Source organism: Lactuca sativa, chromosome 5 (genome assembly GCF_002870075.4).
Source record: "Lactuca sativa cultivar Salinas chromosome 5, Lsat_Salinas_v11, whole genome shotgun sequence".
In the NCBI taxonomy this organism is placed as follows: Eukaryota; Viridiplantae; Streptophyta; class Magnoliopsida; order Asterales; family Asteraceae; genus Lactuca; species Lactuca sativa.
The window spans coordinates 347370810-347387874 of record NC_056627.2 but is presented as its reverse complement, the minus strand read 5'-3'; the positions used below and the strand labels follow the sequence as shown (position 1 = coordinate 347387874).

The following is a 17065-nucleotide window of genomic DNA, read 5'->3' as shown; positions in this document are numbered from 1 at the left end:
GTAGGTAATTAAAGGGGGCTACTGTTTCGCCAAATAGTCTACTGTTTCATGATAAATATTAAAAAAAATCATTTTGAAGTTGTAAAATCGTAGGTTTTTTGGAAACCTACGGTTTCCTCTTAGCCACCAAAAAACCTACGGTTTCGTTATTTTTTTTTTTTTTAAAGTTTTTTGAAACAAAAATCATGAAATCATAACATATATATGATGACTTATGATGCTAAAACAAATGTAAAAAAATCAAAATCAAAATCAAAATAAATATAAAAAACGAAAAAAAAAAAAAAAAAAAAAAAAAAAAAACGTAGGCTTCATACGAAACCTAAGGTGTACAAGTCCACACTATACAATCTGTGCATTGTGCACTTGTACACTGTAGGTTTTGACGATTTTAATATTATTTTTTTCGCTTTTCTTAAAAAAAAAGTTATCCCCGTATACAAAAAATACCCCTAATCAACAATACGGTAAAATTTTGATAAAAAATAAACGTACCTCGTTGTTATTTGAGTGTTCCATTAAGAAAAAAAGTAGGTAAAGCTAAGAAAATAATAGTTAAAATAACCTAATCTGAAAAATTATACATTATATATTATATACTATGGGCCAATGGGTCGCGAAAGAGTAGACGGACTGGGAAACAGTAGTCCATTGCCACAACAGAGTAGTTTTCTACTGTGGGCCATAGTCAACTTGTGTTGACCGTAGTTAACCCTGGTTAATCTACTATTTCGTGGGCTACTTTTAGCTAATGTGTTTTTTTTTTGCTATTTTTAGATAGGTAATTAGTGTTTTAGGCTAGATTAGTAATTTCCCCTTTTAGAAATAGTTTTTCTCATGAAAGTGTGCACCACTTAGACTACCCCTTTAACAATCAAACCCAACCCAATTTTTCTATAAAAAAACTAATTTATCTCTCTTCCACATGTATAATCCAACTCAATTCATTTTTTAACATTTATTGGCAACACCCAATCTATTTTATATTAAATTTTTACATTTACAAAGCTATATCAATATTGATCTTATTTTGTAGAGAAAAACCAATAAAATATTTTGATATATTTTATTTTACTTTTTATTAAATATAAAGTTGATTTATTAACAAAATTTAGTTTTTTAAAGAAAATGTAACTTATTTATATATATACTAATTTAGAAGAACATGATAAACAGTACTTCTTCATGATTGGTGGACTTTTTTTTCATAAATTTTGCCCATTGGAAGTGTTGTTAATATTCGGTGCTACATCGGTGCTACGTGTTATTATATGCTCCCGCCTCCTATTTCTTCCAATTAATCATCTGCCAGATCCTTACTACGTCTTCTTTCCCTTACTACGTCTTCTTACCCTTCTGTTTCCACAGGTGGGAACCGATTCACTGAATGAAGCGAAAAAAATCCCTAAAACCACCCCACTGTCATTAGATCATTTGCTTCTTTCTATTCCCTAAAGGTTCGCAACCAAAAAAAGCTCTGCTATCTTCTATTTCGTTTGGCGACACCTCAATCTCCCATGAACATGCTTCGAGCTCCGTCGTCTCAGGGATGCTTCACCCGTTACCGTCTTTGTCAGAAGTTGCTCAGAAGTCAAATACCCATTCTATTGTTCGCCGATTGTCATCGATTTCTATTCACGATCTCAGGAACACAGCCTCCACTCCGGTGTAGCAAGGCAGCAACGACACAGACAATTTTTGGTTTTACTGATTACAGCGTCGGTTGTTCTTTCTGGTCGATTTGTTTTTTTTGTCAATTTTCTCCAATCCATCGTCCTTTCATCTTCATCTGTTGAATTTTCCTCTATTCACTTTATCTCATGTGGAGGATGTGTTTGCTGAAGAAGAATGGAGCGATACGTGATGTCCGCAATAAGGAATGAGCCGATAAGTTCTGCAAAAAACGCCCAAAATATTTTCTCTGATCTGAACCACCGAACGTAGGTAAGGTCTCAAACCCTCTAACTTTTTATTTTTATGTCGAGCAATCAGCAACTCAGAACAATCGATTTATCGCCACTAAATGTGACTGATTTGTTTTGTAGAAATCAAAATCCATAGACTCATTCCATTCACCAAAAAACCAACTTCACCACACCATCTTCCTCCAATTTTCAGTTCTCTTCTTTTTGACACCTATGTCGGTGTTGCTTTTCTAAACTTCTTCTGATTCCAACCTTCATCGTGGATGTCTTAGAATGTGGGAAAAGGCTATAATGGAATTATAGAAGACTTTAGATGATAAAGAATTAAAGATAGACAACTTCATGCGATTAGATTGGAACATGAAGTGCTACGCGTAAATTGTAAACTGTAAACTATAAACATTTGTTTCCTTTTATTTTTTTATTTGTTATTGTTTAATTCCATTGTTATTATCTATTGGTACAGGTATGGCTAACTTTTGCCATTCTGGTAATCTAAGTATATCTTTAATCTTGCACATAAGGTGTTTGATGTATTGCCTAACTAAGTTACCTGTTTATTATTTTTTTTTTTTTGGTAACAGGGATATTTTCGTGACTTTGCTCAAGTATACAGGTTCATTGATAAATTGTGAACTGATAATTGATGGTGGTTCGGCAATGATCAGGGCTGATTCCAGATTTGCCTGGATTACCAGCCGAAGTGAAGTTTGACCTGAAAGATCAACAAATTATTTAGCATTTGAAGGCTAAGGTTACCCCAGAGGTTTTACACACTACTTCCAATATTTAGATCTACAAGTAAGCCAAAAAACACTTTCACTACCCTTAAACTTCTTATCAATTAATTGGAATCATATAGTTTTTTTAACATATATCTATCTTATTGGAATTTAATATCAAACAAATTATAGATCGAATATCATTTGTTTGTGAATACATGCACAAGTTTTTTTAAATGATATGGAAAAAATTATTGACCATTAGAAAGGTGGAGATCTATCATTAGAAAGAATTCTAATTAAGTGTATTTTTCAATTTTTTTTTTATATTTTTTTTTTCAATTAAAAAAAGATGGGAGATTATAGCGAGAAACAATTCTTAGCTTAAATATACCCTACACTGTTTGATAAATATTTTTTCATAAATTTTAGAAGTTGAGAAATATGTATTAACTATTGTAGATATATAAAATGTTTAAAATTATATTACAATACCTAAGTAAAAAATATTGAATTAAAATAAAAATAAGATGTCATATAACAAATGTAAAAAAATCATACTCATCATATTTTATATAAATTAGTATTATCATATTTTCTTAAAAGTAATAACTTATATATTAATATTGAATTAATCACTTTTGTTGTTGGTTAGATATGGCATCCTACTTCCATTTTTCTATTTTTTCAATATCAATCTACTTTCATTATTTTTCTTTCCATTTGTGTTTATATGTGTTAAGCGTTGTGTCCTTTGCATAGTTTCCAACGAGGGTATTTGCGGAATTGGCGTTAGGGTCAATAACAGCCAAGGACGAAATGGTCATTTTCAATGGGAGGAGTTTAGCGGAGTTCTTTAGAAGTACAATTTTGTTACTTGCAACTGACTGCCTCAATTGCCGAAGAAGATGTTGAAAAACTTGATGATGCAATTGAAATCAAGGAATTTAATACCATATCTAAAATGGTAACATTTCGAATATTCCACCATCATGTTAGCTTTTCCTTCTTTATTAGTTAATATTATGAAAATAACCATCCTGCACATATTATTACCATTTTATTCAACTTTTGTACATATGATCTGTCTTCATTTTCTTATTATTTTATTTTTTTGCAGATGAGTCATATCATGGGGCTAACAATGAGTTACGGGTGTTGACGGCAGTTGAAGTTGGTGTTAATTTTTGTTCTTATATAAATATAAGTTACCGTTGAATTATTATCTAAAATTGGCGTTGAATACTTTTTTCATGCAGGCTGGTTTCTTTTTTTGTTTTGTGATGTGGAAAGTGTTGGAATTGCAATTACTAACAAATAGCTTTGATTGATGTAAATTTTTTCCTGCTTTGACCCATGTAATTTTCTAATAAAAAGCTCTCTCGGACACATCAACAAAGTAACGATGATGAACTCTTTGGCGTGTCCAACCCCGCAAAGCGGGGATTCTTCCCTAGTTTCTTCTAATAAATATAGACAAGTGGGCATGGGCTCCTTTGCACTCTAAGACAAGCCAATGGAGTGGCATCAAACTAGTTCACAAAAGATCACATAATTCTTATTTTTTTAATGTTACTTTTCTCATGATCGGCTTGCAATAAACCCCCAATTGGGGGTAGTCTTAAGCTGGATAAAGAGTTGTTTTTAATAAAAGCCATGACGGATAATGAAGGTCAATTATCCTAAGTGATGGTCTTTTATACATGTCTCACTTGTACATGTAAGTTAGATAACTCGTATAGGATACTTGTGACGATAACACACTTGTACCTTATCAAAACGACAAAACTATGAGTAATGTATAATGGGTTTTGTGCTAACTATAGATATACTCTAATGAGTTATAAAATAACAAATGACTAGTGGAAACATACAATGAATTATTTGGGAAGGAGATAGACCCGTATTGTATTGCATCTACTTATGTCATATTTATCAAATGATGTTTATTAAAAGTTATATTATGATGAATGATTAATAACATATGATTTTGACACAAATGTATGATGATGATGACTAATAATGTATAATTTTGACATAAATGTCTACCGATGATGAAAAAAGTCTAATGATTTATGATTTAGACATAAATGTCTATAGTGAGTAATGATTATTGTCTAAGGAGTTTCACAAAGATTTTAAAGATGGTCTATGAAGTTAATTAATTAGTACATTACTCTATGGTTTTTAAAATGATTTTAGGGATTCTCATTGGTTTAAGGAATGTGTCGATTCCTTCAACCATAAAGACGTTGAATTATGGTATTACTCACTAGGCACTCAATGCCTATACTACGTATTTTGACATGTATTCATATGAGAGTAGTGATTGAATACTATAGATGGCATAAATATTTAGAAATAGATATAGTGGTTTCTTTGAACTTATGTTATTATATTAAACTTTTACAACTAAAGAGTATGTGACCATATTTTTCGCAAATGACGTTTTTAATGGAAGCTAAATGATTTTTAAACAATATAATAACTTAAGTAGATGGGTATTTCATATGGTGAATTGAAACTGCTTTGTTTCTTACTGATATAGGTTTGTTGCAAAATGAATGAAAATCAAGTGGAAATAACTTAAATTATGGTTCATATCTACGAGTCATTGAGTTATATTGAATTATTAAGGATTTCTGTTTTCGAGAAAGGGAAAACGCCTCCCCACTAACAACATAACATAATGAATCTAATGTTATCGAACTTCCCTTTATTTATACTTTAAACTCTTTATTTCTCTGGTCTTACTTAATGCAAGCTAACAACCTTAACTTATTTTATCCAAGTCTAACTTCAATGATTGACTTCTTCCATCCTCACCGAGAGGTGTTCAAAGATATAATCATGATCATCTCCCCAACATAATTTCATCCCGAGAGGTGTTCAAAGAAATAATCTTCATCATCTCCCCAACATAATTTCATTCATCTTCGAGAACCCGATTGTATCAAATTCGCAAGCTCTAAAAGGTTATTCCTTTTAATCCCCTTTTCCATAACATTTTTAACGTGTTTGTAAGATGAAATATTACTCTGGATCTTATAAAGGTTGCAAATTTTACTTGGTAATTCGCATATAGTTTAATCATAGCGGTTTAATATACGTTTGACATACATTTGAAATGGCTTATACATACATGCATCTCAACGATGTGTCTGTGAAGCTCAAATATTAACAAAGCTTATGCGGTAAAGACATTTAAACAAACAACTTACGGGCATCGTCGTTACACTTCACCCAACCTTGTTCTCTGGATAATCGTTGAACACCACCCGGATAATCTCAATCAACCTTCAATATTCTCCTACAAATTTAATTGGTTATATCGATCATATCTATGAATTTGAAGTCGCCATAGAGAAGCATAGGGTTTAATTGGGATGTGTGAGAGGACATAGAGCGAACCTTCTTCTCCAATTCTTAGGGTTTTTTTTTTTTTTTTTTTTTTCAGTTCTCCATGTTTTTTTTTTTTCTCATTTCTTCATTCTTTATGTTAAACAAGCAAGGGAAATAGAATCAAACTCATTTCTCTTTACCAAATACACCTAAGTGTGCAAGTTACATCTCAACAATTTCATTGTTGAGAATTCGTTTGATCATGTCATGTAATCAATTTTTTATTACAATCTATCAATCATTATTTAACAGTTTTAAATTTTTATGGAGGTGACAAATAACTTGATCAACAATGTAATATATGATTATACTACCGTGAACTTGTATATTCTACTTTTAGACTAATCCAACATGTCGAATTTAAGCAATAAAGTAAAAAACAAAACATGTCAAACTATACAATACAAAATAAAAAGGACTCTAGAATAAACACAAGAAGAAGAAGAAGAAGCCACAAAACAACATTGACTACCAATGACCCTTATAAGTCTCATCAAAGAAGCAAATATTGTTGCTCCCAAATAACCCTAATCTACTACAACAAAATAACAAATAATTCTACCATTATAACAACATCAAAATTGTTAAAACAAGTGAGATCAAATAATGCCAAAAGTTCAACCCATGACACATAACCGATATCGAAGCTTTCAGCTCAACATTAAATCTACAATCACCAACGGATGGATCAACGGTTGTGATCATCCCAAGCCCCCCAAAATCACAACTCTCAGCCCTTTGATCATGTTCCTGGTAGTAACTATTAAACGCATACGACACATTACCAGGCCAGCTCAGATTAAAACAAGAGCTACCTGGCGAAAGTGCGGTACAGTCAGCATTCATACACGCCTCCGTGGCACGTGCACTCGCATTCATCATATCTAAGTTATTATTTACAACACACCACCTAGGGGCAAGATAGTCAACACTTTGTGCATTCACAAGCCCTTTCACACCTCGAAAAAACTCAACCTCATATTTTGCTTGCCCATCAAAAGTAAACAAACCCCAATGTCTTTCGAAGTTTCCCATACTTGTATTCCTTTGATCTTCATCTACAAGGGTATAAATGTAAAATTCTAGTGGCATCACCCGAGGTCGAAGTGGGGTCCCTTTTTGACTATGGATATGGTTGAAAAGACCCTTGGTGAAAATCTCTGCGTTTGCCACGGTGGCATTTGGAGCTCCATCTGTCGGCCAACCGATTTGGCTAATTACGATTTTGACCTCGGGAAATCCTGCAACTGTTAAAGCGGTAATGAGGGTATCGTAGCTTAGATCGAAGCTGTTTTTGTATGATCTATTATGGGTGTCTTTATGTGGGTGTGCAGATTCTTTGAAAAGGGCGAAATCGAGTGAAATGTTCTTGTTTTGGTAGTGGGATAAGAAGGGCAAAATGGTCACAAAAAAAGGGGAGTGAGTTTTGGTGAGGAAGTTGAGTACAGCGATCATGGTTTTGTTGATATCGGGTCGGAAGTGGCCTGTTGAAGGTAGGTTGGATTCTGATTGGAATGCATCGAAGCTACATGGAATTACGATTTTGACCTTGTTTTGTAGTTTAGCTCGGATTAAAGCTGCTTCGATACTGATGGCTGCTCCAACTACAAAAGGGTAGAATTGGGAACCGTAGGTTTGGAGAAATGGATCATCTCCTACAGCAACATACCTGCAAATGTGTGTTTATCTTTTCTTTCAATATCACATGATAAACATAATTCTAGGGTAATTCATAGAGTAATTGGTCAGAAAACAAAGAGTATGCATAAATTTAAAAGGGAAATCCAGAATAATCAGAGAATCTGGATCATAATCAGTTATTACTTAATCTATGCATAAATTCCTATTAATTGCCAATCGTCATTGTTCCGATTAACATCAAAATGTGGATTAGTTATTAGAACTCAAATCCAGAAATAAATAGCCTTAACGCATGTTTGATGGACAGAAAGTAACATAACGAACATATTAAATGCCTAAATTGAAGACAAATCACGTTATTGATTATTCTAACAACAAAATGCAGTAATTGTGTGTGTGAAAAAAGGGGCTGAAATGTAACATACTCTATACGCGTACGACCAGAAAGGTAACGGGTGAGGTTATCGTGGACCCAACTCTCGGCAGCCTTGACGGAAGAGTTTAGGGAACGGAGCATGGAATTAGGAATGCCGACGGCGACGTCAATGTCGGAGCCGGAGAGGGCTTCGAGGACTTGAGGGTTGGAGTCGAAGAGTTTTACCTTGGTGATTTTGTTGAGCTTCAGTAGCTCAACTACCTTCGACGGCGGTAGAGGATGAGATGCGGTGGTGCCCCAGTTTACTCCGATTGATTGAACCCTAGACGTGCAGGAGACTGTAATGGCGATTAGTGTCACCGCCATCAACGAGTATTGCTGTAAAGCCATTGAAGTGTGTGTGACAGAGAATCGTTGGTTGTTAGTAATAAGTGTAGCTGATATATATGTAAAAAGGAATAAAGTTTAAATTTTCTTAGAAAAAAAAAACGTTATTATTTTATTATTCCTAGTTGTGAGACTCGTATATTATACGGGTTTGATAAAACAAAAAAAATTAAATATGAAGTTTTAAACAAAAATTTATTTGAATTTAAAATTTAAAATTTGAATTTAAAATGAAACATATTCAATAATATGAGTTGTAATATTGTAATTTAATTATTATTTTCAAATAAGGCAATTAAGAATTGAGGTTTAAATATGATGTGTCAATTAAAAAAAGATAAATAATGAGAAAATGACACATGGAAAAAACATTTATTCAAAAATACCAAAAAATGACATGTATCCAAGTTAATGAGAGAGTGACACGTGGCAAAATTATTTTCATTTATTAGGAAGGATTATTATTTTATTGTTTTACGGATTATTATTATATTATTTTACAAAACTGTAAAACTGGTTTACGTGGTATTCAAAAACCATAGATATGATACAAAAAGTTTACAACTTATATGAAAAGTTCAAAATCAAGATTTTTTTCGTAGTTTTGGTACATTCCATCTGTAGCCGATTACTTAGAGTCGTTAGGCCCATCACGTGTCCTCCATGTGAGTGCATTTTCATCTTTTTCATCCCTAACCTTTTTTTTAATAAATTCTGATTTTGTTATATACATATGCATACGCAATCATTGTCATCTTCACTTTGATTTAAAAGAGAACATGCAACAAAAGGTTTCTTCATACACAACTCTTCATCTCTCTCGTCTACTCTTTTCCTTCTATTGTTGAAGCTTAAAAAATGATGCTCTCTCTTTCTGTGGAAATATTGATGTTGCGTGAAATCTGAAATTCTCAACCTTAGAATATTTAGGAGAAAGGAGAGAGGCTTGAGAAATCTGAAAATCTCAACCTTTGAAGAGGATAATCGATTTTTCTCAATGCCAAAAGGTCTTTATATAGCTATGGTGATTAGCAGATAAACCTCTATTAGAATCAATTAAATAATCAAATTTAATATAGATTCTAATCTTTTCATTATCAATTATCTCGAAAATGATTTTGAAAGACTCCAAGAGCTCCCAAAACCATCTACCATCGATGGGGATTCTAGAATGTTCATTTTGCTCAACCTTTAAACAATTAACATTTAGTCATTACACCTCTAGATTAATTATAATTAATTCCAAAGCAATTCTAATTTCGATTGCTTTCCAATTAACTTAGTAACATGTAATAAATTAATTAACTAATTATCTCAATATCCTATATCCTTTATAGTTATTTTAGCTCTTGAAGGCAACCCAAAAGAACTTTGTTATTTTTCCTAAATTTATACCAATTTAGTTATGACATTACACACTTATTTCCAACAACCCTAACTCTTCCATCACCAAGTCTAGATTGTACATAGAAAAATTCATCAATGTCAACAACATCAAAGTACCTACTAGCCCCATTAATGTACTCAATATTTGGAAACTTTATGAAACTCCCTCCGTGATGAAGTTCAATAGATAATATGTTGGGGTAACCATCTTCAAAAGAGAAAGAAAAGACTGTTAGCATTTTTCAAAGTTTAAAACCTAAACATCAAATACATCAAAAACAAAGTATCTTAGCATATAATTCTTGAATGTTAACATTTTCGCCAACATTTTTGAGTCCCCGCATTTTCAATAGCATGGATGAAATTCAAAGCTCGAGTAGTGGTTAAGGTTTTTGTGTCTGGATTGTTGAAGGTGGTGTGAGAGGAGATAAATGAGTGAAGTAAGTTTGGATCATTATTGCTAATCCAGGCTAATTAATTTAAATGTCGGCAACTGCAGACCACAAACCAAAATGAAAAAAATGCCCTCACATAGAGGGCACGTGATGGGCGTAATGACTCTAATGCCTTGTTCTTGAGTTCCACTTAAGGAGAAAAATGGGAGGATATGAAGGGAAAGTGAGGGGTGTCGAAGGAAAATCGTGTTTCCAAGTTTCATTAATGGAAGGAAAGTGAGTGGAGGGGAAGGATTTTGGAGTCATATTTTCCTTCCAAAATTTCCTGCTAAATTAAGCGGATTTGGAATGAAAGTGAGGGGAATAAAAATTTTAAGTTTTATTATATTTTTCCTCCTAACTCGGGAACACAAAACCTAAAAATTTTCCTTTCATTTCCTTTCATTTCCTTCGAACTCGGGAACACAAAATAATGAATATTTTCTTTCACCTCCCTTTCTTTCTGTCAAAATTTTCCTTCCCCTTCCGTTAATGAATTTACAAAAAAAAAAAAAACTCGGGAACAAGGCGTAAGTAAACGGCTGTAGACATAATGGACTAAAACCATGGAAAAATCTTGATTTTGAATCTTGCATGCAAGCTAAAAACATTTTAGACCCCATCCATAGTTTTTTGATTACCACATGGACAAATTTTATAGTTTTGTCTTTTCTTTTTTATATTATATATTTTTTAAATTTATTGGAGATAAGGTGTTTGATGTTGATTTTTTATTTATTTTTTGGCTGAGTTGGATATCCGATCAACAACTAATATTTTTTCAAACGTTTTTATATATCATTAAGGCAATAAGCTTCTTACTTTGAACATAAATAAAGCTACAGATTCTCTATTATTATGATTCTTCTTTCTTAAATTCACACATCTCTAACTCAAAATCACACATCTCTAAAAAGAATACAATAGTTGACGATGCAAACCCTTTTCATTATGGCTACCATTCGTGACTGATAATCCTAGCAAACGGTTTAGGGTTTGTTCTAACTCTTTGATAAGTGAATCTTAATGTTTAAGTTAGTTGTTTCCCGATCTAAAATTATTTTCCACATCTAATTTTAATTTCGCTTTTAAGAATCAGACAAGAAGAAAGTGAAGATAAATGAAGTTGAAACATTCTCCTTTTGAACCGAAAATTGCAATTCTAAAAAATTAGTTGAATATGTATACGATGGATAAATAGTCGACTAATATTTTGATAAATGATGAGTTTTAGAGATTTAAGACTATACTTTCTTTTTTATTTTATTGTAGTAACTTAGGGTGCGTTTAGTTGGCAGGAAATGAATGTAATTTGAGGGAAAAGGATTTCAATTCCCTCGAATTCATGCGTTTGGTTGGACTTAGAGGAGGGAAAATGATTCCTAAATGAAATAAATTTTCCACCATATGGAGGAAAGTGAATTCCTTCCAAAGTTGGATGGAAAACATTCCTTCTCATCAAGGAAAGTGTCAGATTACAAAAATACCCCTTGTACTTATCAGAAAACCCACCACCACTATCACTGACCACCACTACCGCCGCTACCACCGCCATCACTATCACCACCGCTACCACCACTGCCACCATCACCACCACCGCTGCCGCCCCACCGACCAGCACCACCACCATCGTTGCTGCCACGACCACTACCACTGTCGTCGTTACCGCTACCGCCGCATCTGCCATCGACCACCACTACCACTACCATGACCACCACCCACCGTCACCGTCGCCGCCACCACCACCCCACCACTACTGCCACTGCCGCCACCCACCGCCATTGCCTGCGACGCCACCAACAATTACCATCATCTTCGTTAGCACCGTTGCTGCCGCCACCGACCACCACCGCCACCATTACTGCCACCATGACCATTACCCACCACCACTACCAATGTCATCACCCACCACCACCACGACTAATAACACTACCACCACCACCACTACCAACACTATCGCCATCGCCGCTACCACCACCGCCGCCACCAGCCACCGATGCTACCACCAGCACCATCACCGCCATCACTGTCACCACCGGCTAACACTGCCACCATCACCACCACTTCTGCCACCACAATCAATGCCACCACTACTACCACCACCACCACCGTCACAGCCACCATCACCGCCACCCACCACTGTCGCCAACACCACCACCACTGCCACCACCGCCGAAATTCTACTATTTTTATAATTTTTATAATGTATTTTTACATATAGTTAGAAAACAAGGTAAAATTAAGCAAAACAGGCAAAAAAGGTAATTATGTCATTTTACATGAATTCCAATTCCATTTCCTGCGAACCAAACAGATTCTGGAATTAATTCAATTCCATTTCCTACCAACCAAACAGCATATGGAATTGGATTCAAATTTCATTCTTTTTCCAATTTCAATTCAAATTCCTTCAGCAACATTCTGCGAACCAAACAACACCTTATTTGTATCTAAAGTAGGATGTTATAACTAACAAACTAATGAAAGTATCTTTCCCCTTCCCGTTTTTGTCCAATAGAATTAAACCAAAACATAAGTACATTAAATCTTGGTTTCAAAGTATAATGTTGGTTACGAAGAGTTTCAAAATAAAATGTTGAAATAGGGAAATTTTACAAGTACAATATGAACTTTTCAAGCTACAATGCTGAAATAGGAAAATATAAAAGCAAGATGTTGAAAGCTTGAAATGCGATGCTGAAATAGGAATATATAGGTGATAAATGATGAGTTTTAGAGATTTAAGACTTACATACTTCTTTGAAAACAAAGGTAATATGCAAATATGATAACATCTTTCATCATACTTCTTAGGAATGTATGTGTTGTAGGGAGACCATTTCCTACCTTCCGTAAGAGGATGTTATTTGGTAATCTACCGAACTACAACATACTACTTTCTTTCTTTTTCAAAAATATTAAGACATTCTACTTTAAGTTATAACATTTACTTTGTACATGGACCTTTCTATTCATTTCTTTAAACACTATCATTTTTAAAATTTTATTTAAACAATGAAAAGATTCCTTTCAATTTCTTTCAATTTCAAAAGAATACAATTTTCACTTGTTGTTTGTTTTGCAATCTCCATAAATAAGAGTTAAAGGATGGTGATTGTCAAATGTTGGTTTGTAGACAACTAATTTTCACACATAATCAATTATATGTTGTTTTATCTAGATTTAAAAGTAGAAAAAAAAAATTAAAATTATTAATTTAATAATAGTTTGACCAATAAAACTTCTAAATATAAAGAGAGTTTTAAAATTTATGTTAAATTATTATCTTTTTGTTACTTATGACATTATTATTATTATTTATAATACATACTTAATCCATATATATTTTAGTTGTGAGTCATTTTTCTATTATTATGTTAGATTATCTTATTTCTTTTGAATTTTATAACAACTACATTGTACTATCACGTGTGATTGTTGTTGTCATCTCAAATCTATCAAATTTTAATATTTGTGGTACACAATTATATTTATCTCAATAATCATAAATTAAATAACATTTTGTAACCTGGCGTGTATATAATTATCAAGGTTTTAAAAAGCTTGCGTCACGACTCCAAGGCTTGAACCTGCCGCCAAGCTTTGCCAAAACGCAGCATTAACTCATATATATGTATAAAAATAAGTAATAGTTGAAAATACATATAAAAATATTAATTATATAAAAAATTGTCGACTTAAGACACGCCTTACAAATATCATGACTGACTAAGGCTCGGAAAAGCTTGAGGGCTGCCAGGCCGAGTCAAGAACTATATATATATATATATATTAAATGAAATTATCCCAAAGAAAAAGCAAGAACTAGAAAGTAGAAAGGGGCAAAAGGACGAAAGAAATGGCGGCATCAGCAATGGAAGTGGTGTGCGTAACTGGCGGAAGTGGCTATATTGGCTCGTGGCTCGTCCGCCTCCTTCTCGATCGCGGTTACACAGTCAACGCCACCGTCAAAGATCTCAGTTAGCCCCTTTCTCATCACCTACTCCATGCACAAAATTAGCTTAAATCGTGTCTACCATAACCTATTTAAGTTGATGGGGATCCAAATTATGTGTGGTTCTGGAGCTAATTTGACCCTTTCACTGATAATTATGCAAATCCAATTGCAGAAGATGAAAAGGAAACGAAGCATCTAGAAGCGTTAGAAGGCGCAGAATCACGTCTCCGTTTATTCCAGATCGATCTCGTCGACTACGAATCAATTGTCGCTGCTGTCACAGGCGCATCAGGTGTCTTTCACTTGGCTACTCCTATCATCGTTGATCAAGTCCACGATCCTCAGGTATGTAATTTACCATTTTTTTTTGTTGGTTAAGCGGTTCTGCTAAAATACTGTACAACAGTCACAATAAGGGTATAAAACGATGGTCACGTTTAGATCAAGATTAAGATGGCATCAGGGTATATGATACGTGGCTGCATGAGAATAGATATCACTTAATTATTGCTTTTATTTATTTCTTTATTAACACTTGTATTATTATTATTATTATTATTATTTAATTCTTTGTGAGTGGGTAGCCAACAAGGTGAGAAAGGAATAATTAGAGAGTATCAAGTGTATGCCTTCCCATTGTAACAGAGTATATTTAGCTCTGTGTTTTCTCCGTTATGATTATGAATTGAAAAGTTATCTCTTCTCCCCAATGTCTCTCAACTCTTGGTTCCTTCACGCTATTTGATTCCGTGGATTATTCTTCCATTACTTCACAGGGTTAAATAGTAGATTGGTTGTTGGTCAAATATTATATAAATGCCATAAGAAAGAAGTGTAGGTGCAGGGGGAAATAAGACAACCAAAATAAAAATCACAAACACAATCTATATGGTTCTCATTTGATTGGGTTATATGTAAAGAAAAAATAAGCCTTCAAACAAGTATGAAGATATAAAGATGCATGTCTGAAGTTGCTTTTATGTCATTTGCCCAAAAAGAAATGAAAACTTAGAATTCAAAGGTAGACTTCCCGAAAGGCCAAAACCATGCCCATAACTTGGTCATAATATTTGAATGTGAAGAGAACAAGTTCAAAAATGAGTAGCTGTTCAATTTTAGAACAAAAATAATCAACTAATCTGGTTTTTATGTTGAATAGAAGGAAATACTGGGACCCGCAATCAAAGGGACGATCAATGTGCTAACAGCAGCAAAGGAAGTGGGAGTGAAACGTGTGGTTGTGACATCATCTGTTTCAGCCATTGTTCCCAGTCATAAATGGCCGCCTCATCTCCCAAAGACTGAGGATTGCTGGGCTGATGAGGAATATTGCAAGCAAAACCAGGTCACACCTTCTTTTCTTTTTCCATTTATATTTTTATAATAAAACATTGATTGATTCTAGAAACTTCTTGTCATGTCATGTCAGTTATGGTACCCGCTTTCTAAAACCCTAGCAGAAAAAGCTGCATGGGATTTCGCTAAGGAGAAAGGATTAGATGTAGTTGTGGTCAACCCTGGAACAGTTATGGGCCCTATTCTTCCTCCGACACTTAATGCAAGCATGCTAATCATTCATCGTCTTATCCAAGGTAACATAGGACAAACTTTGTACTGTGTTTGGTTTGTTGTGCATTGGACTGAAACTGATATCAACCGGATAAAAAATTATTGAAATTTTTGAATATTTAACGATGAGGTTGTTCTGTTTAGGATGTACGGAAACATATAAGGATTTCTTCATGGGCTCTGTTCATGTTAAAGATGTGGCCTTGGCTCATATTCTGGTGTATGAAAACAAAGCAGCAACCGGAAGGCATTTATGTGTTGAAGCCATTTCACATTATGGTGATTTTGCAGCCATGGTTGCAGAGTTATACCCTCAGTATAATATCCCAAGGTACTGTTCATTATAATAATAATAACTATGTAATAGGGTTAATGTCATAGAATAACAATGTACTTTAACAAATTTTATATATTATGTCATTTTTTGTAAAGGTTTCCAAATGACACCCAACCGGGGTTATTGAGATCAAAGACTGGATCGAAAAAGCTTATGGAGTTGGGTCTTGAATTCATTCCTATGGAGCAGATTATAAGGGACAGTGTTGAGAGTTTGAAAACCAAAGGCTTTATATCTTGAATGAGATTTTTATGGTAATTTTTTTTTATGTATTTGTAGTTGTGAGTTATATGACATAGCTACTTCTATCCACTGTCTTGATGCTGTTGATGTAATATATGCCAAAATAATTCCACTTTGCTCTTAAATTTTTTTTAGACAAAAGTACAAAAATAGTCCCTGTGGTTTGTAAAAAATACCGCAGATGGTCCTTATAAGTAATTTGTTGCATGGGTGGTCCTTAAGTTTGAAAATCCTTGCATAGATGGTTCCTATTTAACCGTCACTCTACCCTGACCACCAATACCTCCTTTGCTTGCCGGAAAACGAAGGTGAATATCTAAAATCAAAACTAGAAAAAAAGCCAAAACTGAAAACTAATTAATATTAGTCATTTCCTTTTTTTGAAAGAGGAGATAATATTAGTCATTTCACTAATACTTAACCCTTACTTTTAACGGTGTTAGTCAATCTTTACTTTTATCGGTGTTAGTCGTAAAGACTTATGACCAGGCCCGGTTTAGAGGGAGCCCACAATTTTTAGGGGCCTAATTTTTTTTAATAGTATGTATTGTTTAGTCCAATTCAAACCTAAATCAGTCCAACATCATCAGTTCATTGTAAGGGAGTGTGTCGAACAAGCTAGAAGACAGCGACGTTAAAAAAAAAATAGTGATTGCCGATCATCATCCAACAACTCAGCGAGACA

At 33.9% G+C, this 17065-nt stretch overlaps 2 protein-coding genes and 1 long non-coding RNA gene across 5 annotated transcripts; 2 read left to right on the top strand and 1 right to left on the bottom strand.

Moving 5' to 3' along the window:
• Positions 1–1240: 1240 nt before the first annotated feature.
• Positions 1241–3984, top strand: LOC122194535 (uncharacterized). Of its 3 annotated transcripts, none has more exons than XR_006183646.2 (4): positions 1241–1944; positions 2046–2726; positions 3410–3614; positions 3768–3984. It is a non-coding gene; the product is annotated as an uncharacterized LOC122194535 (long non-coding RNA). The 3 variants fall into 3 exon arrangements; XR_006183647.2 differs by having other exon boundaries at positions 1244–2415; positions 2510–2726; XR_006183645.2 differs by having other exon boundaries at positions 1243–2726.
• Positions 3985–6444: 2460 nt separating this feature from the next.
• On the bottom strand, positions 6445–8500 carry LOC111912834 (glucan endo-1,3-beta-glucosidase 9). The gene is made up of 2 exons (XM_023908561.3): positions 8116–8500; positions 6445–7718 (listed from the first exon to the last, which is right to left on the bottom strand). The coding sequence occupies exons 1-2, from the start codon at positions 8454–8456 to the stop codon at positions 6614–6616; spliced, it is 1446 nt and encodes a 481-aa protein (XP_023764329.1). The 5' UTR covers positions 8457–8500; the 3' UTR covers positions 6445–6613.
• A 5580-nt stretch (positions 8501–14080) lies between these two features.
• On the top strand, positions 14081–16505 carry LOC111912824 (phenylacetaldehyde reductase). Its single transcript, XM_023908550.3, has 6 exons — positions 14081–14253; positions 14404–14576; positions 15391–15576; positions 15661–15823; positions 15945–16131; positions 16233–16505. The coding sequence occupies exons 1-6, from the start codon at positions 14133–14135 to the stop codon at positions 16375–16377; spliced, it is 975 nt and encodes a 324-aa protein (XP_023764318.1). The 5' UTR covers positions 14081–14132; the 3' UTR covers positions 16378–16505.
• Positions 16506–17065: the final 560 nt, after the last annotated feature.